Source organism: Oncorhynchus masou, chromosome 2 (assembly GCF_036934945.1).
Source record: "Oncorhynchus masou masou isolate Uvic2021 chromosome 2, UVic_Omas_1.1, whole genome shotgun sequence".
NCBI lineage: Eukaryota > Metazoa > Chordata > Actinopteri > Salmoniformes > Salmonidae > Oncorhynchus > Oncorhynchus masou.
In genome coordinates, this window is record NC_088213.1 from 26,175,624 (window position 1) to 26,203,161 (window position 27,538).

A 27,538-nucleotide genomic window follows, 5' to 3' on the forward strand; every position below is an offset into this window, starting at 1 on the left:
AGGCTGAGCCCTCTGACCGGACTGCTCTGTGAAGTCAGCGCACTGTGCAAACCGAGCAGAGTGGACGAGAGCGCAGGTCCGGGTGTGAAAGCGGGTCTGCCCGTGCTGTAGCATTTATTAATCATCATAATTGTTTGTCCGAGCTCTCATAAAGGAAAGGGCTGGTAGCAGTCTGCACAGACTTAGTCACGACTGACTGTTCTTCTACAAGGTCTAGAAGACCTAGACCTACAGTAGTGAGCTCCAGATGTGAAGAGAACATGCTCACGCTCACACACACACACACACGATTTAGCAAATCAAAAGCAGGATTTGGCCCCCAAAAAATAAAATCAGATTGTATTTGTTTCAACATGACACAAAGTAGGACATTACTGTAATGAAAACCACAGGTTTATGAACGAGGGGGATGTCACGATCAGTGTCACATGGTTGGGGTGGTTTGGTCAGGCTGGCTCAGAGAGAGAGAGAGCTGGACCTCAGCCTGCCAGGACAGATTCAGACAGACAGCCAGATGGCCAGGCCAGCTCTTTGAAGCCCTGCAGAACATCCATTACAGAAATCTACAGCGCTAGGCTGAGATGTAGTGCAGACCGAGAGTGGAGTTAAGCAGGACCTAGGGCCCCAAGAGTCTGCAGAGAAACACTAGAGCCCAGCAGTTCCATCGCTGTAGTCAGATCTCATGAGTTCTCACTGCACCAATATTTATTATTACACACAAGCACAGAGCTCAGCTCACACTCGCCTATGTTTGGTTAAATTTAACTTCACCTGACTACAACAACACAAGGGGAACTATAGCTATGGACTCAAGCAGTTCAAGGTATCTACAGTAACTCCCAGCCCACCACAGTATAATATTACCATGAGTTACGGCAGAGCCGTAAACAGATACCTTTACTCATGAAACCACAAGAGGACATCGGCCAAGTATTTCATAGGAATATTACTCAAGGTTCCACAGTTCCCATAGGCAAACCAGGAAATTACATTTTAAACGGTTAGATTGAAGGAAAAAAAATGGAATGAAATGTATCAAATATATAAATCAAGGCTGAGCATATCAAACCCAGAGCCATATATACATGCCATTCTTTGGGGGGGTATAGCATATCTAACCTACCCCCGTTCACTACTCACCTTTTCTAACACATCATTTTCACATCCCTCATCCATTAAAACAGACAGAAACAGTATAAAGAAATGTCTTTAAATATATTTTATAAGATGCGCTACTTATGGGTTGGCATTTTAAATATAAAACATCTTATTACTTTTATCTTATTACTTTAATCTTATTACATTCTCATGACATTATTTAACAAAATGTTTAACATATTATTCACTGAATATATACATCTCTTTTTCCTGGTTAAAGACTTTAGTAGGGTTTAAAAATTCCAGATATCCCAGTCAGAAGATTCACAGAATTAGGAGAAAATAAGCAGGAAATTGAGAATTCAGCAATAAGGATTTCTGGAAATCCTGGACATTTTGGGAAAGTTTCAGGAAATTTGCAACCGTACACATTAGTTAATTTTCAACAACACAAGACAACAGTATCCTGATGCTACACGATCGTGGAAAGACCTCTGGACCATCAGGTAAGAAGCACCATCTCTAGTCTACTGGGATGACTGGTTGTGGTTCTTCCTTTCCTGCCAGGACTTCTTCCTCAGGTCCAGCTCAGTGTCTGTGAAGGCTGCTGGGCCCCAGTTAGTCATCCTCTGTGGTCCTTTATCGCCTTCACAGACATACACAGACAGAAGGAGAAAGAAAACATCACAGACTGTATTCAAACAATAGATCAATAGAACAAAGTCATCAATAGCATTGTAATATGAGTATGGGGAGGAGAACAGAACAGAACATGCAGTGGAGGACATTCTACTATGGTGATGTTGGCCTCTCATTCTTACTTACCTGGCTGGATGAGACGGACCAGTCCCTCATGCTTGGCCACCTTGTCTTTCCAGCTCTTGGTCTTATTAGCTGCCTGCTCCAGTTTCATTCTCACCTCCTGTAACACAAACACACACACAGGGTGTATCCATATATCTCAATGATGGCAAGTACAAGTCTGTTTAAATAATAAATACGTTTTGCTGTTGTTCTTGAAGTAGAGACAGTTCTCAGTGATATCACCATTAGATGGCAACAGAGTGCAAGGAGAGACCTCTATGACGGTTTTGTGTTGCGTCAACCAGGGAGTGTTTCTGGTTCAAACGTCAGGCAGCCTTCCACTGACTCAACACTATGTTCAGCCGAATAAAGACCAGTAGTTGCTCACAGACATATAGGTCTAAAGAAAGTACTTCCTGACAAATTTGTTTTTATCTTGTTTATGAAATGGCCCAGCAATACCTCACTTTAAGTGAAGTGTTAATAGGGGACATGGTCCCTACTAACAGCCATATTGAAACACAGACAGGGTGTTGTTCTCTGACCTCATACTGCTCCAGTGCTCCGTGCCTCTCTCTCTCAAGACTCTCCAGCTGCAGCATGGCTGCCTGCAGGGCCATCTCCTTGGCCAGCCGGTCGCTCTCCAGCTCCTGCTTCTCAGCCTGGGTCTGGGAGATGGCCCTCTGCTGCTGCAGGTGGATCTGCTCTAGCTCCGCTCGCTTGGATGACTCCTCCTCCAGAAGCCTGGGTACATGCAGAAACCGACACACCACATGAACCAATCACAGACAGACACTCAAACAAATGTTGGGTGCAGTTGCCTGAGAATGTGAATGTTAACATCTATACACAGTCTTCTGTTACACAACTGTTTTTGTGCACTAATGTACACTCCATCTGTGTGTGTGTTGTGTACCACATGGCACCAGTTTCCCTATATAGTGTACTACCTTTAACCAGTGCACATACACTGAGTGTACAAAACATTAGGAACACCTGCTCTTTCCATGACATAGACTGACCAGGTGAATCCAGATGAAAGCTAGGATCTCTTTGTCATGACTGACCACGAGAATCCATAGGTCAGATCAGGTTTGCAATGAATAACTTCAATCAGACCCCATTTCACCCGTAGAGGGGGGTGGAAAGAACTAGTGGTTATTGACACTCAAGTCATGTTGTAAATCAAGTGAGAAGATCCAGGCTTGCGCTCTCCAAATTCACCAAAGGAATGTGCTTTGTCTCAACAGACCTTTTCCCGCTGAAACTCTAACACGTTAAAAAGCAAATAATGGAACAATATTTCTAATGTAGAACGTGAGGAATTGTCAGAGGCGATCTATACAACACAAATGTCATATTGTTTGTTATTTTGTGATGTCATTAAAAAAGGAAATACTGTAACTTGGAAAGTATACACACTACAAGGATAAAGTTTCCATACTATTGGTTGTGCATGTAATATGGAAAATTATTCAAGTGTTTTTGAAAAGAGAGGAATGTGATTTGAGAAGTTATAAGAGATAATTGTTTTCCAAAACTTTACACAGTGAGTAATCACCGCCCCAGAGTGAGGTCAGGGAGCGTGCCAGCCAGCCGGAACCGGCTCAAAATATTGAACCAGAAAAAGTGTGAAGCGGCAACTACATGTTTAAAATGGTTGAATCTCAACAGGAGGTGGAGACGATAAACTCACCTCCAGGACAATCACTGGTACGGCTGATTAGCTGTCCTAAGTAAAGTATCTTCAAAAGTGAATTTAAGTAGAGTAACCATCCTGTTACTCTGCTCAAACCATGTAAGGAATTAATTAATTAAACCAATTTGTGGAGTACTGAATCATAAGGGTACCCTAGTGGTTAGAGCATTGGACTAGTTACCGAAAGGTTGCAAGTTCAAATCCCCGAGCTGACAAGGTACAAATCTGTCGTTCTGCCCCTGAACAGGCAGTTAACCCACTGTTCCTAGGCCGTCATTGAAAATAAGAATTTGTTCTTAACTGACTTGCCTAGTAAAATAAAGGTAAAAATAATAATAATTAAGGTTCAGGTTTTTGCAGATGCAAGGAGGTTACGACTGTTCAGAATGATGATATGACACGAGGTTATGATTAATAAGTTGACTGTTTATAGGTGTGATAGGTAAAGACCTTCTAGATTTTAATTCGGGAGATGGTGACTCTTTAAAGAACTGCTCTCGTGGTGCCCCAGATCCTAATCAGTTAATTGTTACATTATTCATTTAATTGTATAACAATTAAACATAGTTAGTTAATTAGATAAATATGAGGGCAAAAGGGGAAGTAACTCAATATTAGAAAGGTGTTCCTAATGTTTTGTACACTCAGTGTAAGGCTATGAGTGTGTCAAGTGTGTGTCAAGTGTGTGTTGCGTCTCACCTGGTCTGTAGTTTGCGCATGGTCTCCTCATCCTGCCTGGCCTGTCTCTCATCCTCTAGTGCATCCTCCAGGCGGTGGTACATGTCCTCCAGCTCCCTGACACGCTGCAGGTACTGCTCCAACTCACTGGACTTCTGGGCCACCTGCTCCTCCATCTGCTGACGAACCTGACAGGGGACAATGGACACACAGTTTGATATGATAATCTGGACACACAGACATGAATGCACACACGCACACACACGTGCACACGCACCACCACAGTACAAAGTAGCATGTGCTGTGCATATGACAATCAATTCTGTTTAGTTTAGATTTTCCCAGATAACTCCACAAATAATACTGTTACTCATAATGTGAGTAATACTAATACTAATAGTAATACTACTTTGTTTTCCATCAAACACAATGATTCAAAGTCATGAGATAAGTCTTGCTGAGCAATATGTTGTTTGCAATGATTTTGAGTATGCACTTTCTGGAACAGAGCTAGAGTGTAACTTTTGGGTTGGTTACCATTTTCTCTCTCTCCAGGTCCGTTCTGTAGCGGTCCTGCAGGTCAGTCTGGGTCTGTTTTCTCCTCTGCTCCTCCAGAGTCGCTGTGGCCACTGCCTCCTCCAGTTTCTGTCAGGAGCCAAGGGAGAAGAAGCCTTAACACTAGAAAAGCCTGGCCTCAAGGGAACAAGTCACCAACACTCTGGATAACATAAAAACAGCCTAACCAGCTCTGCTAGGGCAAGTAGTGAGGTCAGAGTGAGGTGTTCTCTCATGTCTGGAAGTAGCTAGCAAATGTTAGCTTGGGTGCCTGACTGCCATTGGAGTTGAACGCTCGGATCAAACCTACTCCTTGGCCAGAATGTCCAGTGTGCGCTCTGAATTTACAAACAGACAATCTGACAAAACTCTGGATCTACAAACGCCCCGAGCACACTCTGGCACTCCAGATTGAATTTACGAACACACCCAAAATCGTAAAATGTCTAGCTAGTCATTTGTTATGCTAACAAGCTAGCAAGAGGTTGCATAGCAACAGCATCAACTTCCGGTAGACAGGAGAAGCACTAGTGCTCAACTGAAACGATACCGTTTGTTAGAGTATACCTTAATTAACTAAGAGTATGTAGTATATACTCATTAAGTATGTATACAGTATGTTAGTATGGGTATTTGAACACAGAAAGTGATTTATTAGACATGATTTAAATAATAACATTAAAAAGATTGCATGGGGGCTTTAAGGGACATTATGAATTTAAGAAAATGCTTTTCAAAAGAACAGAATGGCATATTTTGAGTTTAAATATATTACTGTGGTTTGAGTGTTGCCATGGAATCGCAGTAAATCTGCCAAAATGTTATATTTTGATATCGAACTCAAGGGGTAATTTTTAAGAGTTGTTTAACAAGGATATGTGATTTAGAATCTGCTTTTTCTAATACTATAATACACATCTAGACATCCAAACGTCATACCTGCTTGTGACTCTGTGGGGGAATTTGAACAAGTCACTTTTTGGCATTCTTTTCCCTGCCTCTGTGTCAAGATGTATTACTACCACTACGCTGCTGTTCATTGGTTATTGGTTTCCATTACCATAAGTATTTATCCATTTATGCTGCTACTGGTCATTACTACTCCTGTTTACATGAATATATTACCATTAGTATATGTCACGGATCCCTCTGGAACTGTGTCATTACGCACACCTGATCCCCATTTCCTTGATTAGTAATTGTTCACCATGGTCTTGTCAATTGTGTATTTATTCGAGGTACTCCTCGCTCTTTCGTTTTGTATACGTGTTTGTTTGGGCTTTGTCCCCATGCCTTGACATGGCACGCTTTTATTTGGGTAAATAAAACCCCCCGTTACCTATTTCTGCACCTGTATCCCGATCCCTTTATACCAACGTGACAGTATATTACCATAGGTATTTATATATTCCTGCAACCAGTCAGTTTTCAGCATTTTACAGCCCTGCCATACTGCCCCCGAGTGGTGCAACGGTCTAAGGCACTGCATCTCAGTGCAAGAGGCGTCACTACAGTCCCTGGTTCGAATCCAGGCTGTATCACATCTGACTGTGATTGGGAGTCCCATAGGGCGGCGCACAATTGGCCCAGCGTCGTCTGGGTTTGGCCGTCATTGTAAATAAGAATTTGTTCTTAACTGACTTGCCTATTTAAAGGTTAAAAAAACAACAACGTATTTGGTACTGGCACTGACTGTATATAGATTCCTCTCTTGTTTTTTTATTATACTATTTTTACATGTCATACTTCACTGTTGATCAGGGATGGCAAATTATGCATTTCACTGTACTTGTGCATGTGACAAAAATCCAAACTTTGAATTCCATGCTGCACTATTAATCAGATTCTTTATATACAATTTATCAATAGATAATATTCTCAACCATCAGCTGCTCCATGGGTGCCCAGTGTGGCAGCCCCCTGCTCCAACCTTTCCAGCCTGCACATGTATGTGTCTTTCGGAGGGGTTGGGATAAAGCAGAAGTCACATTGCAGTTGGACTTTGTGTACATTTGATGAATAAAGTGATATCAATCTTAATCTATTGTCAGTCTTCTCTAACTCGCTTATTATTATTATGAATATTATTATTATTATTATATGTGTGAAATGAATTCGTATATAGTTTAGGTGTAGTTTCGAGGGGCCATCATCTGCCTCGCAGGCTGACTGCCAGTGAATGACTGGCAGTCAGGGGGGAATGTCCTCATAAAATTGTCTATAACACAAATTCTGTTTGTGATATTAAGATTCTAACAACAATAGTGTGTTATATATACTTATTTGGGAAAATTCAAGGACAGGGGGACATCCCTCAATTCAACAGGCTTTAAAAAGGAACTCGTCTTTGAGTTTGGTCTAAAGGAGAAAACAATTATATTGGACAGGCTGCTGCTTTTCAGTGGGACAAGCTACACTCATTAGACTTATCAGACGCCTGTATAATATGTGTATCCTTTAGAATTGTGACAATACAGCAACAAAATAATATAAAAAGATAAGGACTTCTTTCAATTGGACAGTGGTAGTTGATCTGATTTTTAAAACATTTTAGTCATTTAGCATACACTCTTATCCAGACTTACAGTAGTGAGTGCATATATTTTCATACTCCCCCACCCCCTTGGGAATCAAACCCTCACCCCTGGTGTTGCAAGCGCCATACTCTACCAACTGAGCTATACAGGATTTGATTTGAGAACTTGAGTAGAAAAGAATGATGCATAAAAAGAAAAGCTGGGCCTCCAGATGCTGGTGCAAAGGAGGAAGTGGGTAGTCTGAGACAGATCTAAATAACCAGCAGACCAGCACCGGAATACAGGCATCAGCTCTTTCACAGGTGTCCCTGAGCCAGCTACGTTTGCATAAGTGCTTTTCCCCCTCTTCTCAGATCTAATGAAAAACAAGGCAACAGTAAACATGTCGTCCCCCACGAATGATGCAGCACCCCCATTGGGCCAATCAGTGTAATTTTGTAAATTACGGATCTCTATGGCAAGACGAATCATTCACCAAGTTTAGTCAAAATCGGGCCAGTGGGTTCTGAGATGTCGCTTGGGTTAGCTAGACTCATATCCCTGAGCATGTGGGCCAAATTTCATCACTCTGAGCCAAACAGATTAAGCCTTTAAGGTTGATGTCCGCGCCCCGTGGAAATGTAATTAGCATAATACATTGCATTGGATTCGTCTCAATCCACTGCATCTGCCTATGTCACACTTCCACATCTGAGGTGAAAGCTGACAAAGATAGAGTGGTCAGACCATGAGACATCCCAATAATCGGTCTTCTCACAAAATCATCTGTAGCGTCCGAAAGTTTTGGCATACAAACTATTGTTCTGCTCTAGTACGCCCACAGGCCTCACAAGGTCTCCCAGTACCAGTTGAAAAAAATGAATGGATGTACTGTATATATGGAGACTGCTTAGTGCATTAAATACATGTAAAAAAATATATATAAATATACTGATGTTTCCTGATCTTTCTTATATCTCTCAGATATAGGACAGACACTTCAGAACAAACTTCCTTTAGATTTTTTGGGGGGACTATCTGTTGTTCCATGTAGTGAATTTGTTATTTAATGAGTTTGTATGGGCTAATAGTAGTAAGGCCAAATAACAACATTCATCAAAACAAAATGGTATATATTTGTATATATAGGGTTGAAAAGCGGTTCCCAGTTATGGTTAACGTAACCCCCAACAGACACAATCCTGTTTCGGAGCTCTACAGACATTCCTTCAACCTCACGGCTTGGTTTTTGCTTGGACATGCACTGTCAACTGTGGGACCTTATATAGACAGGTGTGTGCCTTTCCAAATAATGTTCAATCAATTGAATTTACCAGAGATGGACTCCAATCAAGTTGTAGAAACATCTCAAGGATGACCAATGGAAACAGGATGCACCTGAGCTCAATTTCGAATCTCATACCGAAGGGTCTTTTATGTTTAATAAACTTGCCAAAAACAGTGTTCGCTTTGCCATTATGGGGTATTGTGTGTAGATTGCTGAGGATTGTTTTTATTTAATCCATTTTAGAATAAGGCTGTAACGTAACAAAATGTGTGGGGGAAAAAAATTAGGGGTCTGAATACTTTCCGAAGACATTGTATAGCTAGCTACATCTATGGGCTATGTTTTAATGAAATGTGTAATGTGCAGCAGCCTATATCATATGTGTATAGGATAATGACACAATAATTTGGTCTTGGGCTAATAAAATGTATTTAATGTATTTAATGAGCTCATCAGGCTCAGGTAGCATCCGATTTCATTTTTGATCAAAGCTCTAATCAAATCCAGACAGGCCTATTTATATGCTTTATAATGACACTTCTGGTTTTGGCGGGAAATACCACACATTTGTAAAATACCAGGAAAATATTCAACCCTATTCATATAAGAAAAGGATCCTTGGTATGACCTTCTTAAAACAATTCCATATAGCTTAGTAACCCCCCCCCCCCCCTGTTTAGTGCCAAAAATAAGGGGTTAAATACATGTAAAAAAAAAAATCCCTAATTTTTCTTATATCCCTTTGTAAGCCATGAGACAATTGAGACATGGATTGTGTATGTGTGCCATTCAGAGGGTGAATGGGCAAGACAAAATATATAAGTGCCTTTGAACGGGGCACGGTAGTAGGTGCCAGGTGTACCGGTTTGAGTGTGTCAAGAATTGCAATGCTGCTGGGTGTTTCCCACTCAACAGTTTCCCATGTGTATCAAGAATGGCTCCACCTGAAGAACATCCAGCCAACTTGACAACTGTGGGAAGCATTGGAGTCAACATGGGCCAGCATCCCTGTAGAATGCTTTAGACACCTTGTAGAATACATGCCCTGATGAATTGAGGCTGTTCTGAGGGTAAAAGGGGTGCAACTCAACATTAGGAAGGTGTTCCTAATGTTTTGCACACACAGTGTCTATGCATTTATGTGCCTGACCATGCCCACATGAATGTTTATTGATCAATAGAGGTCATATTGTTCTATATACTAGTCTGGAAAATATTGCATTTAGATACCTTTGTCCATAGATGCCACATATCAAGTTTTGTGCAGATTGTTCATTTGGTACAAGAACAGTAGTGTTTTAAGTCTTCTTCACAAAATTCAAAATGGCGGAAAATCCATCATGGCGGACCTTATGTGTCCTTAAGGCAGAATTGTTCCTTGTGAGGAAAGGGACTTATGTAACGAATTTTATGACTTTATGTCAAACGGGGTGAGGGGCGTGACCTTTCAAAACTAGCATTTTGAATCTGCTGTTATAGAGCCACCATCTGGCCAATCAGTGTACTTTTGTAAATGCTAGCTCTCTATCGCAAGACGCATCGTTCACCCAAGTTGTCAAAGTCGGGCCAATGCTGTCTGAGATATCGCATCTGACTAATGTATGAACGTACGAACGTACTAACGGACGGAGACAGATCCACAGTCCCCTCCCCGATTTTATCATGGGGGACAATGATCTGCCTCTGAATTTAAGAAACATTTCTAACATAATATGTTTGATTCACTGTAGTTGGGAATTAAAACCTCTTAGGGATCCCCTATGGCTAGAATCCCGTTAACAGGACCGATTTGACAACATCCGGTAAATTGCAGAGTGTGAAATTCAAAAATACTAAATTCGTATTCTTAAACATTAATGACGATACAAGTGTTTTATACAATTTAAAAGATAAACGTCTTGTTAATCCAGCCGCTTGGTCAGATTTCAAAAAGGCTTTACGGTGAAAGCATACCATGCAATTATCTGAGGACAGTGCCTCGCATTCAAAAGCATGAAAAACATTTTCCAACCAAACAGATGCATCACGAAAGTCAGAAATAATGCTAAAATAAATTGCTTACCTTTGAATATCTTCATCTTTTTGCAATCCCAAATGTCTCAGTTACACAATGAATTGTCGTTTTGTTCGATAAAGTCCTTCTTTATATCCCAAAAATGTCAGTTTATTTGACGCGTTAGATTCAGAAATACACAGGTTCCAACTCACCCAGCATGCCTACAAAGGATCTAATAAGTTACCTGTAAACTTTGTCCAAACGTTTCAAACAACGTTTCTAATCCAACCTCAGGTACCCTAAAATGTAAATAATCGATCAAATTTAAGACGGAATAAACTGTTTCCAATACCGGAGAAAAACAACGAGGAGAGCGGTCTCATTCACACGCACCAAAAGACTAGAGTCCACCTGAGTGACACTGAGAAAGAATACAACTACTTCTTCATTTTTCAACAACAACAAAAAAATGAACAATTTCTAAAGACTGTTGACATCTAGTGGAAGACATAGGATCCTAATAATTTGCCTTTCCCATAGAAAAGCATTGGAAAATCCAATGACCTCAACAACAACAAAAAATTCCTGGATGGATTGTCCTCTGGGTTTCGCCTGCCAAATCAGTTCTGTTATACTCACAGACATTATTTTAACAGTTTTAGAAACTTTAGAGTGTTTTCTAGTTTACTTTGGGCACCTCAGTCATCCAAACTTCCAAATACTGCCCCCAAGCCTACAAGTTTTACACTAGTTAAACATGGGTCAAAGTTAAGCATGAGACTTCACGGTATGGTGTTCATTAATGAGGAACTGAAACCCCTTTGGGGAGTAACAGAAACCACAGCATCTGAGCCGTGGTGTGAAAATAACAAATAAACCTTCACTAAATCAATTGTTAATCTAAACAGCAATACTTTACTACTTTGCATTTATATTTGTATACATGTCAAAAGTATATATAATAAAGGGTATAGGAGAAAGCAGAGAGAGCGAGAGAGAGAGAGAGAGATTTTCCTTGACTCGGGAAAGGGAGGGTAGGTAAGCTCTGATCTTTCATTCTATGCATTATAATTGAATGTAGTAAAGAGTAGCGAGAACTCAACCATATAATCAGCCTATTGTCTTAAACTATCACACCTCCTTCACACAGCCACTGGACTTTTCCATCAACTTCTTTCACCACAGACTTGAGAAGTACTGAAGCATTTTACAAATACTGTAACATGCTCATTATAATATATTTTATACCTTCAGGAGTAGGCTACCTGTAAAATGACATCATGAATCAGGTTTACTGAGGTCAATTGACAACTGGTAGTATAATTCCCAAACTACTATAATAACCCTACAATATAACTACTACAATCACCCCTGATGGATCATGAATGTGTCCGATTTAGTCTGGGTTGTCACAGCTGAGAGAGTGGAAGAATGTGTGACAGGTCTGTGTAAAATGCTTGGAAACAGGCCTGGATGAGGACAGAACCTGTGCCTTTGACCATAGAATACAATCAACATTGTTAATTGTTAATTAATTCTTAAGGGGCTACAGCCCCAAGGCAGAGAAGTTAACTGTCATTTACAGCAGACAAACGCTGATTCGGTGTGCGAGTTCATTAGAACGTGCGTTGAAGACGTCGTTCCCATAGCAACGATTAAAACATTCCCCAACCAGAAACCGTGGATTGATGGCAGAATTTGCACAAAACTGAAAGTTTCGAACCACTGCTTTTAATCAGGGCAAGGCGACCGGAAACATGACCGAATACAAACAGTGTAGCTATTCCCTCCGCAAGGCAATCAAACAAGCTAAGCGTCAGTATAGAGACAAAGTAGAGTTGCAATTCAACGGCTCAGACACAAGAGGTATGTGGCAGGGTCTACATTCAATCACGGACTACAAAAAGAAAACCAGCCCCGTTGCGGACCCCGATATATTGCTCCCAGACAAAGTAAACAACTTGTTTGCTCGCTTTGAGGACAATACAGTGCCACTACACAGCCCGCTACCAAAACCTGCGGGCTCTCCTTCACCGCAGCCAACGTGAGTAAAACAATTAAACGTGTTAACCCTCGCAAGGCTGCCGGCCCTGAAGGCATCCCTAGCCGCGTCCTCAGAGCATGCGCAGACCAGCTGGCTGGTGTGTACAGACATATTCAATCAATCCCTATCCCAGTCTGCTATTCCCACATGCTTCAAGAGGGCCACCATTGTTCGAGCTAAACGACTATCGCCCCGTAGCACTCACTTCCGTTATCATGAAGTGCTTTGAGAGACAAGTCAAGGATCATAACATCTACACCCTACCTGACACCCTAGACCCACTACAATTTGCTTACCTCCCCAATAGGTCCACAGATGACGCAATCACAATCACACTGTACGCTGCCCTAACCCATCTGGACAAGAGGAATACCTATGTAAGAATGCTGTTCATCGATTACAGCTCTGCATTTAACACCATAGTACCCTCCAGACTCGTCATTAAGCTCGAGGCCCTGGGTCTCGACCCCGCCCTGTGTAACTGTGTCCTGGACTTTCTAACGGGACGCCCCCAGGTGGTGAGGGTAGGCAACATCTCCACCCAGCTGATCCTCAACACTGGTGCCCCACAAGGGTGCGTTCTCAGCCCTCTCCTGTACTCCCTGTTCACCCAAGACTGCTTGGCCATGCACGCCTCCAACTCAATCATCAAGTTTGCGGACGACACTATAGTGGTAGGCTTGATTGCCAACAACGATGAGACGGCCTACAGGGAGGAGGTGAGGGCCCTCGGAGTGTGGTGTCAGGAAAATAACCTCACACTCAACGTCAACAAAACAAAGGAGATGATCGTGGACTTCAGGAAACAGCAGAGGGAGCACCCCCCTATCCACATCGACGAGAAAGTAGTGGATAAGGTGGAAAGTTTTAAGTTCCTTGGCGTACACATCACGGACAAACTGAAATGGTCCGCCCACACAGACAGAGTGGTGTAGAATGCGCAACAGCACCTCTTCAACCTCAGGAGGCTGAAGAAATTTAGCTTGTCACCAAAAACACTCACAAACCTTAACAGATGCACAATCGAGAGCATCTTGTCGGGCTGTATCACCGCCTGGTACGGCAACTGCTCCACCAACAACCGTAAGGCTCTCCAGAGGGTAGTGAGGTCTGCACAACGCATCACCTTGGGAATATTACCTGCCCTTCTTGACACCTACACCACCTGATGTCACAGGAAGGCCAAAAAGATCATCAAGGACAACACCCACCCGAGCCACTGCCTGTTCACCCCGCTAACATCCAAAAGGTGAGGTCAGTACAGGTGCATCAAAACTGGGACAGCTTCTATCTCAAGGCCATCAGACTGTTAAACAGCCATCACTAACACTGAGTGGCTGCTGACAACATACTGACTCAAATCTCTAGCCACTTTAATAATAAAAAAATTGATGTAAAAAATGTATCACTAGTCACTTTAAACAATGCCACTTTATTTCATGTTTACATAACCTACATTACTCATCTCATATCTATATACTGTACTCTATACCATCTACTGCATCTTGCCTATGTCATTCGGCCATCGCTCATCGATATATTTACAGTGGGGCAAAAAAGTATTTAGTCAGCCGCCAATTGTGCAGGTTCTCCCACTTAAAAATATGAGAGGCTTGTAATTTTCATCATAGGTACACTTCGACTATGACAGACAAAATGAGAAGAAATAAAATCCAGAAAAATCACAAAAAACCTTGTGCACCAGGCTGGGAAGACTGAATCTGCAATAGGTAAGCAGCTTGGTTTGAAGAAATCAATTGTGGGAGAAATTATTAGGAAATGGAAGACATACTAGACCAATGATAATCTCCCTCGATCTGGGGCTCGACCCCAGATCTCACCCCGTGGGGTCAAAATTATTACAAGAACGGTGAGCAAAAATCCAAGAACCGCACGGGGGGACCTAGTGAATGACCTGCAGAGAGCTGGGACCAAAGTAACAAAGCTTACCATCAGTAACACACTACACCGCCAGGGACTCAAATCCTGCAGTGCCAGACGTGTCCCCCTGCTTAAGCCAGTACATGTCCAGGAAGTTTGCTAGAGAACATTTGGATGATCCAGAAGAATATTGGGAGAATGTCATATGGTCAGATGAAACCAAAATATAACTTTTTGGTAAAAACTCAACTCGTCGTGTTTGGAGGACAAAGAATGCTGAGTTGCATCCAAAGAACACCATACTGTGAAGCATGGGGGTGGAAACATCATGCTTTGGGGCTGTTTTTCTGCAAAGGGACCAGGACGACTGATCCGTGTAAAGGAAAGAATGAATGGGGCCATGTATCGTGAGATTTTGAGTGAAAACCTCCTTCCATCAGCAAGGGCATTGAAGATGAAACGTGGCTGGATCTTTCAGCATGACAATGATCCCAAACACACCGCCCGGGCAACGAAGGAGTGGCTTTGTAAGAAGCATTTCAAGGTCCTGGAGTGGCCTACCCAGTCTCCAGATCTCAACCCCATAGAAAATCTTTGGAGGGAGTTGAAAGTCCGTGTTGCCCAGCAACAGCCCCAAAACGTCACTGCTCTAGAGGAGATCTGCATGGAGGAATGGGTCAAAATACCAGCAACAGTGTGTGAAAACTTTGTGAAGACTTACAGAAAACGTTTGACCTCTGTCATTGCCAACAAAGGGTATATAACAAAGTATTGAGATAAACTTTTGTTATTGACCAAATACTTATTTTGCACCATCATTTGCAAATAAATTCATTAAAAATCCTACAATGTGATTTTCTGGATGTTTTCCCCTCATTTTGTCTGTCATAGTTGAAGTGTACCTATGATGAAAATTACAGGCCTCTCTCATCTTTTTAATTGGGAGAACTTGCACAATTAGTGGCTGACTAAATACTTTTTTGCCCCACTGTATATGTACATATTCTTATTCATTCCTTTACACTTTTGTGTGAAAGGTAGTTGTTGTGAAATTGTTAGATTACTTGTTAGATATTACTGCATGGTCGGAACTAGAAGCACAAGCATTTTGCTACACTCGCATTAACATCTGTTAACCATGTGTACGTGACCAATACAATTTGATTTGATATTAACAAGTTGAATTGTCGAGGACACAAGAACATTCTGCAGCACCCAACCTCACCTACTAGAATTTGAGTCAAATGTCTACTGTTTGCTTATGATCTGGTGCTTCTGTCCCCAACCAAAGAGGGCCTACAGCAGCACATAGATCTTCTGCACAGATTCTGTCATATCAGGGCCCTGACAGTGAATCTCATTAAGACAAAAATAATGGTGTTCCAAAAATGGTCCAGTTTCGTGGATCACAAACACAAATTCCATTTAGACACCATTGCCCTGGAGCACACAAAAAAACTATACCTACCTCGGGCTAAACATCAGCACCACAGGTAACATGCACAAAGCTGTGAACGATCTGAGAGACAAGGCAAGAAGGGCTGTTAAAAGGAACATAAAATGAATTATCCCAATTAGGATCTAGCGAAAAATACTTGAATCAGTTATAGAACCCATTGTCCTTTATGGTTGTGAAGTCTGGGGTCCGCTCACCAACCAATAATTCACAAAATGGGACAAACACCAAATGTACAAATTCAAACACTAAATAACGCATGCAGAGCAGAATTAGGACAATACCCGCTAATTATCAAGATCCAGAAAAGAGCCGTTAAATTCTAGGACCACCTTAAAGGAAGCGATTACGAAACCTTTCATAACAAAGCCATCATCTACAGAGAGATGAACCTAGAGAAGAGTCCCCTCTAGGGACTGGCATGAGAAATAAAGTACTTAGTATTTGAACTGACATCAAGAAATTATCTTTAAAAAGAGATCAAATTTTTTCCAATACTGTAAAACTATTTGGTCACAAATGACAATGTTATTTTACCTTGACTCAAGTGTTACATTTGTACATGTGCATTTGCAGGACACAATAAAAAATAAACCAAACCGAGCATTGCACAGTTCTGCTCCCGAAATTCCCTTTACCCTCCTTGTCCCACACATTCAAAATGGACTGGTTGACTGAAGTAGGAAAATATGTGTTCCAACAATGAGCTGCAGTTTTGGAATAATTGAGTCACTAACACACTGCTTGCTTAACCCGGAAGCCAGCCGCACTAATATGTTGGAGGAAACAAGTGCATGCGCCTGGCATGCCATAGGAGTCGCTAGAGCGCAGCGGGACAAGCACATCCCGGCCAGCCAAACCCTCCCCTAACCAGGACAATGGTGAGCCAATTGTGCGCTGCCTGTGGTGGAAATTACAACATTATGTTATTCACATTGCTCTATATTAGAATGTATTCTTATATTAGTACTTTCACACTGTCTGTTCTTCTGAGAGGATCCTCTGAGGCTTAACGCTGACAGTTGATTTACGATGCCTGATAAAACCTAAAGACTGCATTCCATGATTAGTGTCTGTGTGAAATGTTGGCCTGTCTGCCAGGAATAGGCAAACCCTCCCTCCAGTTTATTTCTCCCACATCGCAGATGAACTGGACTTCATAATTTGAGAGACCTAGTGTCCTATGTTGCATTAGTATTTATGAATAAACAAGTAGTATATGACCTAGAGATAGAAACCTTGCGCAATGTAAATCTTGCTGTCTGTTGCTTGATAGCACAATGTACCTTTGTATAATTCTACACATCTGTTGTTTGTCATGAACATTCAGGAGGATGTACTTTGCTATAAAGAGCTATAACCCAAATCTGTTCGTTGGGCTCTCAGCAGTCACTTTACACCATGCCAAAACCGGACCAGCGCGTGCGCAAATTGATTTTGTCCCCCCACACCAAACGTGATCACAACACACAGGTTGAAATATCAAAACAAACTATAAGCCAATTATGCTAATTTGGGGACAGGTCGAAAAGCATTAAACATTTATGGCAATTTAGCTAGATAGCTTGCAGTTGCTAGCTAATTTGTCCTGTTTAGTTGGCTTGCTAGCTAATTTGTCCTGGGATATAAATGTTGAGTTGTTATTTTACCTGAAATGCACCAGGTCCTCTACTCCGACAATTAATCCAAACATAAAACAGTCAACCGACTTTAAATGGCGATTGGCATCTAACTTTCATAATAAGGTGTGTTATCACAACCGACTGACCGACCTCATTTCATCTTTCAATCAAACCACGTGGGTATAACCGATGAGGAGATGGGTATATGCTTCTAAAAGCCAATGCGGAGAAGGAAGAGGCAGGACTTGCATCGCGTTCAGTGTCACAAATAGAAGCAACTTCCATTTTAGAGCTTGGCAACGCAGATGCTCGTTGGTGCGTGCGAGCAGTGTGGGTGCAATGATTAAATAACATGTATGAGTACATTTATTTTGCAACGCTCACGCATGCGACACATCCGGTTTGGGTAGCGTGTAACTTAGGGTGGTTATTGACCAGCTCCATTGTTGCAATAATTAATAATCATGTTTGTTTGTTTTTAATATATCTAAAAGTCTCTCTCCTTTGAATCAGAAATATTCCACGACACGCCTCATGGATCTCCCGGTCACGGCCGGCTGCGACACAGCCCAGGCTGGAACCCAGATCTGTAGTGATGCCTCTAGCACTGCCTCAGACCGCTGCGCCACTCAGGAGGCCCATTTGGTCTTCATTTAAGGTTAGGGTTATGCACTGCTAGCGTTTAGAACTTGTTAGCCTAGGCTACTACCCCCCCTAAACATAGACAGGTTCCACACTGAAAATATGCTGAAACTTTTGCTTGTTAAAGACAAAGAGCGTATTTCCATCATAATCATTGAGCCTTGGCCTACTCACTAAACACATGTCCTGGCCATAATTCCTCACAATGTAAAATTGTTCATCCATTTGGAAAATTCTAAGGAACTCGCATAATAAACTAAATCGAATGTCTGTATATTGAAAAGAAGACAGATTTTGGTTTGTATCCTTTAAAAATGTGTCTTTCAACTTGCCAAATTGAGCCCTGTTTCAAATGTTAACTCTTTGAGAACAACTGTTCCAGACATGAGATGCGAATCACTTCGCACTATTCTGTTATCTTTTATTTTGTTATATTACATCATGTTTTTTTACTATCAAATAGGTGTTGAGTGTAATAAGGGCTTAGGAAAAATGAGCATCTTGTCTGCTAAATTAACAAAATAAGGATATGCCATTGCACAGCCATAGACCACCTTTTTGAAGAATGTCTTTGACGATATAATGTAACCAGTTGTTATTACAGTGTCAATAAATTAAGCTTAAATGGCACTTGTTTTTTTATTGACTGAATATATTGAAGGCAATTTAGCAATTAGGATTCGTTATCTGTAACATTCTGATAAATTAGGCATTATTGCTCTCTGTTTTTTTTATTTTTTATTTTATTTCACCTTTATTTAACCAGGTAGGCTAGTTGAGAACAAGTTCTCATTTACAACTGCGACCTGGCCAAGATAAAGCATAGCAGTGTGAACAGACAACACAGAGTTACACATGGAGTAAACAATTAACAAGTCAATAACACAGTAGACAAAAAAAGGGGAGTCTATATACAACGTGTGCATAAGGCATGAGGAGGTAGGTGAATAATTACAATATTGCAGATTAACACTGGAGTGATAAATGATCAGATGATCATGTACAGGTAGAGATATTGGTGTGCAAAAGAGCAGAAAAGTAAATAAATAAAAACTGTGGGGATGAGGTAGGTGAAAATGGGTGGGCTATTTACCAATAGATTATGTACAGCTGCAGCGATCGGTTAGCTGCTCAGATAGCTGATGTTTGAAGTTGGTGAGGGAGATAAAGGTCTCTAACTTCAGCGATTTTTGCAATTCGTTCCAGTCACAGGCAGCAGAGTACTGGAACGAAAGGTGGCCGAATGAGGTGTTGGCTTTAGGGATGATCAGTGAGATACACCTGCTGGAGCGCGTGCTACGGATGGGTGTTGCCATCGTGACCAGTGAACTGAGATAAGGCGGAGCTTTACCTAGCATGGACTTGTAGATGACCTGGAGCCAGTGGGTCTTGCGACGAATATGTAGCGAGGGCCAGCCGACTAGAGCATACAAGTCGCAGTGGTGGGTAGTATAAGGTGCTTTAGTGACAAAACGGATGGCACTGTGATAAACTGCATCCAGTTTGCTGAGAAGAATGTTGGAAGCAATTTTGTAGATGACATCGCCGAAGTCGAGGATCTGTTGGCATATACCGTAGACAAATACTCACATATTTTTTCCAGTGCCGCCCTTGTTCTAAAAATAACTTATTTAATTTTGAGTACTCCAGAAAAAAATAATGAGAGTACTCGAACAGAAGGTTAAATTCCCATCCCCAGTTCCCTCAGCAAGCTGGTCCTGGGGCTCTGTTCACAAACACAAACAGACCCCACAGAGCCCCAGGACAGAATCACAATTAGAGAAAACAAAAATATACTTGACACATTGAAAAGAACTAACCAAAAAACAAAGCAGAATACCTGACCACGGTGACATCGGCAAACTTAATGATGGTGCTGTAGTCTGGCCGTGCAGTCATGAGCGAAGAGGGAGTACAGGAGGGGACTGAGCACGCACCTCTGAGGGGCCCCTGTGTTTAAAAGTGCCTCAATGTACAAATAATTTATAGAGTTTTTTTGTGTGTTCCGTTAAATGTTTGCTCAGCCCACATGTTCTAAGGAAAGCTTTGACTTCCGACTCAGTGGGCAAAGCCTTGCTATTGAGAGGCCGCCGTAGGCAGACCTGGCTTTCTCTCTCAAGAGAGAGAAAGGCTATGTGCACACTGCCCACAAAAAGAGATGGAAAGTGAGCTGCACTTTCTAACCTCCAGCCAAATGTATGATCATATAAGAGACATATTTCCCTCAAATTACACAGACCCACAAAGAATTTGAAAAAAAAATAGTTTTTTGATCAACTCCCATATCTATTGGGTGAAATACCACTGAGTGCCATCACAGCAGCAATACTTGTGACCTGTTACCACAAGAAAAGGACAAGTGAAACACAAAAAACAATGTAAATACAACCCATATTTATGTTTATTTATTTTCCCTTTTGTACTTCAACTATTTGCACATTGCACAAATGTCTACTATTTTACTGTTAATTTCTGATTTTTTATTTCACTTTTGTTTATTATCTATTTCACTTGCTTTGGCAATGTAAACATATGGTTCCCAAGCCCTTTGAATTGAATTGACAGAGAGAGGAGAGAGGGACAGAGGGAGCGAAACACAGAGAGAGAGAGAGAGAGGGAGGGACAGAGAAATAGACAGTACCTTCGTCATGGACTCCAGCTGTCTATGCTTGTTTTCATTGGCTATCTGCAGCAGCCTCATCCTCTCCTCCAGCTCCCCCTGCTCGGCTTGCTGTTTCTGCCTGAGCTCCCTGCGCCGTAGCCTGGCCTCACGGTGCGGAGAGGGCAGGCCCAACCTCAGCAGCTGGATGCATGTTTGGATGGCTGGGAGGGGAAGTGAGGAGAGGAGAGTCAGATAAAGAAAGGGTGGCTGCTTTATCGAATGCAGCGCCCTCACACCCTGATACACTCACATCACTCTGGCCCAGCTGTATGTTTAAGTTGCTCTGAGATTTAAAATAAACCCTAATGTGGTGAGAGAAAAGCTTTGCTGTTTACAGAATATGTTAAGATGGTGGTGAGGGATTGGTTACCTTGAATCCATTCTTGTTTCCTCTTCTTATCTGATGCGCTGATCTCAAAGCTTTTGTCGCTGCACTTGACTATAAAGAGGCATTTCTTCCCCTCCTTGTCTGGTAGAGACTGCAGAGAGAACAAGAGGTCACACACTCACTGCACACTTCCTTGCGTTGACCACATTAACCCTCGAGAGTTTGATGAAAGATTGAATTTGTGACTCATTTCAGGAAACTAGGTGTATGTCGTGTGTCACTACTTCACAGGAGAGCCCTTTCAACGTAATTTTTTTGGGGGGCAGAAATGCCTTCTGGAACATGTGAACTTTCATGTGCCTTAATAACAAACTTGTGGGCTTCCCGAGTGTGCCACTAGAGATTCTGGGTATGAGTTCAGTCTCTGTCCCAGCCGGCCGTGACCGGGAGACCCATGAGGCGGTGCACAATTGGCCCAGCATCGTCCGGGTTAGGGGAGGGTTTGGCCTGCAGGGGTATCTTTGTCCAATCGCACACTAGCGCCTCCTGTGGCGGGCCAGGCACTGTGCACGCAGACATGGTCGCCAGGTGTGCGGTGTTTCCTCCGACACATTGGTGTGGCTGGCTTCCGGGTTAAGTGGGCATTGGGTCAAGAATGTCAGTGCGGCTTGGTTGGGTTGTGTTTCGGAGGACGCACGGCTCTCGACCTTCGCCTCTCCCGAGTCCGTACAGGAGTTGCAGCGATGAGACAAGACTGTAACTACCACAAAATACCAAAATTGGGTAGAAAAAATAAATAAATCAAAAGATAAAAAAAAACATTTACAAGCTTGTATGCCATCTGTAAATACTCATAAAATTGTTAAATTATGAGCCTCGTTGGTTTAGCCACAGAAAAAGACAGGAACGTTCCCGCTAGCCATGATTGGCTAAGATAATGGATGGGCTGGACATGCCGAGAGATGAGTTCGGATTGGTCTGCCATGTAGCACGATTCTGTCTATAACATGAGCTGGTCAGAATGTGTAGGTAATCCTTTCTAACACAGCTTTTTTGAAAGATATCACGTAGTAGAACTGCAAAGGTGTTCGTCTCCACTTTCTGGAGGACCGAGTTTTGAAATCAGAATGCAGACGCTACAGACGTTTTCGTGAAAATACTGTTTTTTCAGGATGTTTCATGGTCTGACAAACACCGCTCTAGCCCTGCCACCTTTCAGCGCAGATGCGGAAGAGCGATATCGGTGGATGGGGTGGATTGAGACACAGCCCAAAAACATATATCTCTAACTTAAACAGGTAGATTTAGATGGGGATTGTTTTATTATGTTAATTACATGTACGTGGGGCCACGGAAATCGTAGGCTATGGGTTAACAATGCCAAAGGAAGCTGGTTAACAAAGGTGGGCTAGCATGCATTCCAACGCTTCACACAATTTATTTAGGAGTTAAATGATAGCATTAAGAGTGACCAATGGAATAATACATTGTTCTTACCTCCACACAACAGTTGCGGTCCAGCAAAATTTCCCCCTTCTTGTCAGTGAGGTCCTCACTCACATAGTATGACATAGAGTTTGGTCCAAGCACAAACCAGCGCTCTGTCCAATTTTTCCTTTTGTGGCCTTTTTTCATCATGTAGCCCTTCAGGAAAAAATACAGGAATCTGTCACACTCAGGATTGTAATATCTTATCTATATCCATTTTATTGTTACCCCCAGCAGAGGTCTGAAAGAGGTCAGTGTAGAGTAGACAGTCACTGTGTCCCAACTAGCACCCTATTCCCTATGTAGTGCAGTACTTTTGAACAGAACCCTATGGGTTCTGGTTAAAAGTATTGCACTACATAGGGAATATGGTCCCATTTGGGATGCATAAAGAGTAGAGAGAGAGGGTACCGCAGGCAAACCTGTCTGAGAACATCCAGTATGAGCTCCTGGAAGACCTCGGAGATGCCCATGGACAGGGTCTGGCGGTTCATGCCCTTACTAAAGTGGCCCATGCCAACCAGCTCTATCAGCTCCCAGGCACTCGGGCATTGCTGCTTCCTGTTCAACATGAGCTTGTAATCATCAAACCTCTCCTGATTCCAAATGCCTCCCATGGCCTCCATCAGCTTCCGCAGGAAGTACTCAATCTGGGGGGGGGGGGGGACAGCTAGTCAGTCCTGTGGTATGAATGGGAATTATTTTAACTGGAAGATCATAATTACTGCTGAACAAATAAGATATGTATGTGCATTAGAGGTGTTGTCTTGTGTCTCACTTCCTCTGTGATGATGACCAGTGGGTACCGGTCTTCAGACAGGAAGTTGAAGATGCACCAGACCTTGAAGGCATCATCGTTGGAGATGAGAAGATGGCTCATGTTGATGTTTTTCTTGAAACACAGGGTCCAGCACACATTGTTGAACTCCAGTATGTCAAAGTTATCCCTAACCTGTAATTAACATAAACAAAGCCAACATTTACACAAAACAACTTCCCCTATTTTTCTTCAACATACTATAAGTAAGGGCAATAAGATTAAAAAGGGTCAGTAGTAGCCTAATATTTCTCTGCCCTACGTTTTAGCCCACATGATGTGAAGTACAAACATAATGTTCTTCGTCTCTTCATTTCAATTCAAGTCAGATTCCGGAGGAGAAAGGCAAGGAAATAGCCCCCAAGTACAAATAGCGCTAGGACTAAAGCAGTTTACTAATTGACATCAGTGTTGGTGTTATTGCTATGGAAACAGTTGGCAAGCCTTGCAAGTCTACAGATGTGGGCTGTATCTGATGGTCTGCCAAACTCGAGAACGGAGGACAAAAACTTTGAAGATCACTTCTTGCTTTATCACTGGTGTTTACAAAGTCAGTGCATTCATTACCAATGATGACTGCTTGAATATTAATAAGGACATCAGTAATTATTATCTCTCCGATGCCAATAGATGGGCCTTTAAAATCTTACTTCCCATGCACTGCCGAAGTCATAATAAAACTCCTTGTATGCTATTTTTTTTTATCTCACTCGAGTCGTGTTCTGATTGAGTCGGTCTCTATAAATTTACTATCACAAAAAGGCTCCCAGGCCCCAAAAAATTTGAGAACCCCTGCAATACGAGTAACAACAAAGTGTTTACCAATCAGATTGTGAAGCTTTTCTAGAGAACAAACTCAGCGAAAACCAAAGACTCTGCATCATGCAATCATCATGTTCTGGAATAGATCTATAGTAGTGTGCATGTTAACCCTTCACTTCTAAATGCAATGTATGACACATGAGGAAATGGTAGTAGCGGATGTAAGTTGAATGGACGTTTGTTTTGAAACGAAGGCTATATTTTCTTGTACTCGTTGCAGTAATTTTCAGCACACATGTTTTTTTCATTCGATAACTCACAATGGTGGGTCTCACACCTCCTTGATGGCTGTGAAACAGAACGATTCTGCCACTCACACAGTAGACATACCATAACAATGGCAGCCTTGTTCAAGGTCAAACAAATCCTGTTTGCTCCATTTATTTCTCAAAAACCAATACATTTTAATATGAGTGACATGCATATCTTAAAAACTAAGATAAATACTGAAAATAGCAATAATGCTAATCATATTATGAGCAAGGAAAGTTATATACAGAAAAACATTGATTTAATCTATTTCTAAAGGCACCCATAAAACACTTCCCATGAAGTCTTATCATCCCCTATGGGGATACGGCACTCCAGAGTTACACCTCATACTCCTAGAGATCTAGAGGCTATGTCCATTCTAGTGGTTATATTTCTATGGACCTAACATCCCAATGAAATCCCCAAACAGAGCCCTCCACTAACAAACCCACTGAGGTGAGGATGACGCAGGTGCTCAGCAGCCTGAGTGCAATTGTTAGGACTAGTAGCTGCACTTGCTACAACATCTACTAAACTGTGATCAGATAAACTTTGATTTGAAGTCTGCCAACTCCTTGTCACTTTAATTTAATTTAAGTTAGTTAAGAACAAATTCTTATTTTACAATGATGGCCTATCTCAGCCAAACCCTCCCCGGGTGTGATACAGCCTGGGATCAAACCAGGGTCTGTAGTGACGCTTCTAGCACTGAGATGCAGTGACTTAGACTGCTGCGCCACTTGGCATGACAATGAGTAATGGAGTTGGAAAGAGTACAAACAAATCTGGGACCAGGCTAGGTGCTCTTACTGCTCACCTTGTCCAGTATGAATCTATTGAGGTAAGGCATGTAACCCTGGTTGGACACAGGGCCCTCATCATCATCCTTAAAATGCTCCTCCAGTGCCACCGGGTCATGGGGTACCTTCATCACGGTGCACAGGTTATGAGAGAGCACCTGTAGAGCCACAGTCAGATCAGATCATGCAGTCAGGGAAACCGTTGCCGTCATAGTAATATCATTCACCAGATATTTCCCCCCCAATGCTCAGAAGCATTTTATACAGGATGTGCACAATGAGTCTGGGGGAGAGGCTACTGTCATACTGTTGGTATTCACTGGGCATAGTAGAGAGATGTTACAGTAATATCGGGGTGTCCAAAGGGATATCAAAAAGATTCCTCATACAAGTGGGCATCATACTTCCATTAACACAATTACATGGAGATTTTTCAAAAGGATCTCTGTTTAGTCTAAGATCACATTGACATGCATGACTAAGCATGTGTTGCTGTCAGTTCAAGCATTGCTGCCCAAGCATTACTTCTGTTCCTTCCTGGAAACATTTACAAAAAGGGTGTTGAAAAGTTCCTTGTTGAGATGTAGAGTGAAGTAAATATATAAAAATAAATCTTATGATATTTATAAACAAGCCACTCATGAACATCTATAATCTAGACAAACGGAACAGACTGGAGTGTCCGAAAAATAATATTAACAATGGATGGTTGACAACATTTCCCGAGTCATGTTCACTATGCAGTGTTGCGATAGCTCAGGTGGAATTTAGGTGCTGAATGAAAGGTGGAAAGACAACATTTCCAGACATTGAAAATATTTATTTTCTGGATGTCGAAAGTATGTATATACGTCTATGATTGGTTCAGATTTTGTCCAGTCCGGACCAAAAATCAACGTCCTTGGATGTTGAAATCAAGGCCGGTCTGGACTGCACCAAAACAAAACACACACAAAAATACAGTTAGTGCAGACAGCACTAAAAAAAACGGACCAAAGAAATACGTCCAAGATACGTTGAGATCGGTAAATGTTTAGTGGAGTGTCTTCATCAGAGCCTGGCTGGTACACAGACCACCAGGCAGACAGACAGACCCAGACAGGAAAAGACCTAGCCTTCCAAAGCAGTGCCCCTTGCCTTTTACAATCTCAACACTCTTACTGTAGATTATTTTTCAAATTACAGAATATCGTGTGTAAAGCAAGATTATCATCAAGGCATGCATGTCCCGCATTCATGGGTATCTGTCAATCAACAAAGGCTATTTCCATAGAACCATTGTTATTCCTGTTTTTGTGAGAAAATGCTAGACATAGACATGAGTAAGAGAAAATACTACTGATAGAAGCAGAAACTGAGTAGCCTGTGAGTTGAGGGACAGCAGAAGTTTGTCTTTACTTTGCTGTCGATGTTGCCGACTGAATTATCACTTGGCAGTTGACACAAAATTCCCTAATGTGAGGGAAGCGAAGCAACACCAAAGTATAGTGCATAGTGAATTATACATGGTCAAATATTTTTTTATCCAACTGATCAGAACTTTTTGTTTGGGTGTGATATTCGGATCAGCTAAATGAGAAAATATTCCACGGTTAGAATTAATTTAGATTTCGGTTAATTTATCAAAAAGCAAACAATCGTCAATTTTACTTCATTATGAAATAATACTGTAGGCCTAATAACTACGCTTTAAAGCCTACCTTAAGCTGTGATTTGGACACTTTCCCACTTTGATCTACGTCCAAGGCTGTGAATGCGTGCCATATTGACTTCAGAAGTTCATCTCGTAGTAGTCCCATGTTCGTAGCCCCTGGTGCGCTCGATGTCAAAGTAAAGCTGCAACTTTTTCGGACACTGACACTTAAGACAGTCACGTGATCGAGTGTCGCAGCAGGAAACTGACACCGTATCACCCAATGACTGTGGGCTTTACATAGCGCATAGTTGTGAAGCGTGTTGAGCTTTCATCAGTATTCAATTGTACAGAGTAAACGGTCAATTGGCATCAAATAATAGCTTAATAAAAACATGTCCCAACAATGAACAAGTCTGTGCATAATGGTACAGACGATCAATTTACAATAAACTGT

General features: G+C 41.8%; 1 protein-coding gene across 2 annotated transcripts; it reads right to left on the reverse strand.

The window, feature by feature from the left end:
* Positions 1 to 342: 342 nt before the first annotated feature.
* LOC135557606 (switch-associated protein 70-like) lies at positions 343 to 27,310 on the reverse strand. 2 transcript variants are annotated; one of them, XM_064991043.1, is made up of 12 exons: positions 27,149 to 27,310; positions 25,466 to 25,606; positions 23,536 to 23,709; positions 23,180 to 23,407; positions 22,767 to 22,913; positions 21,312 to 21,420; positions 20,921 to 21,102; positions 4,817 to 4,924; positions 4,301 to 4,467; positions 2,448 to 2,646; positions 1,924 to 2,020; positions 343 to 1,744 (listed from the first exon to the last, which is right to left on the reverse strand). In XM_064991043.1, the coding sequence occupies exons 1-12, from the start codon at positions 27,245 to 27,247 to the stop codon at positions 1,626 to 1,628; spliced, it is 1,770 nt and encodes a 589-aa protein (XP_064847115.1). In that variant the 5' UTR covers positions 27,248 to 27,310; the 3' UTR covers positions 343 to 1,625. The 2 variants fall into 2 exon arrangements, with proteins under 2 accessions (XP_064847115.1, XP_064847123.1); XM_064991051.1 differs by lacking the exon at positions 25,466 to 25,606.
* Positions 27,311 to 27,538: the final 228 nt, after the last annotated feature.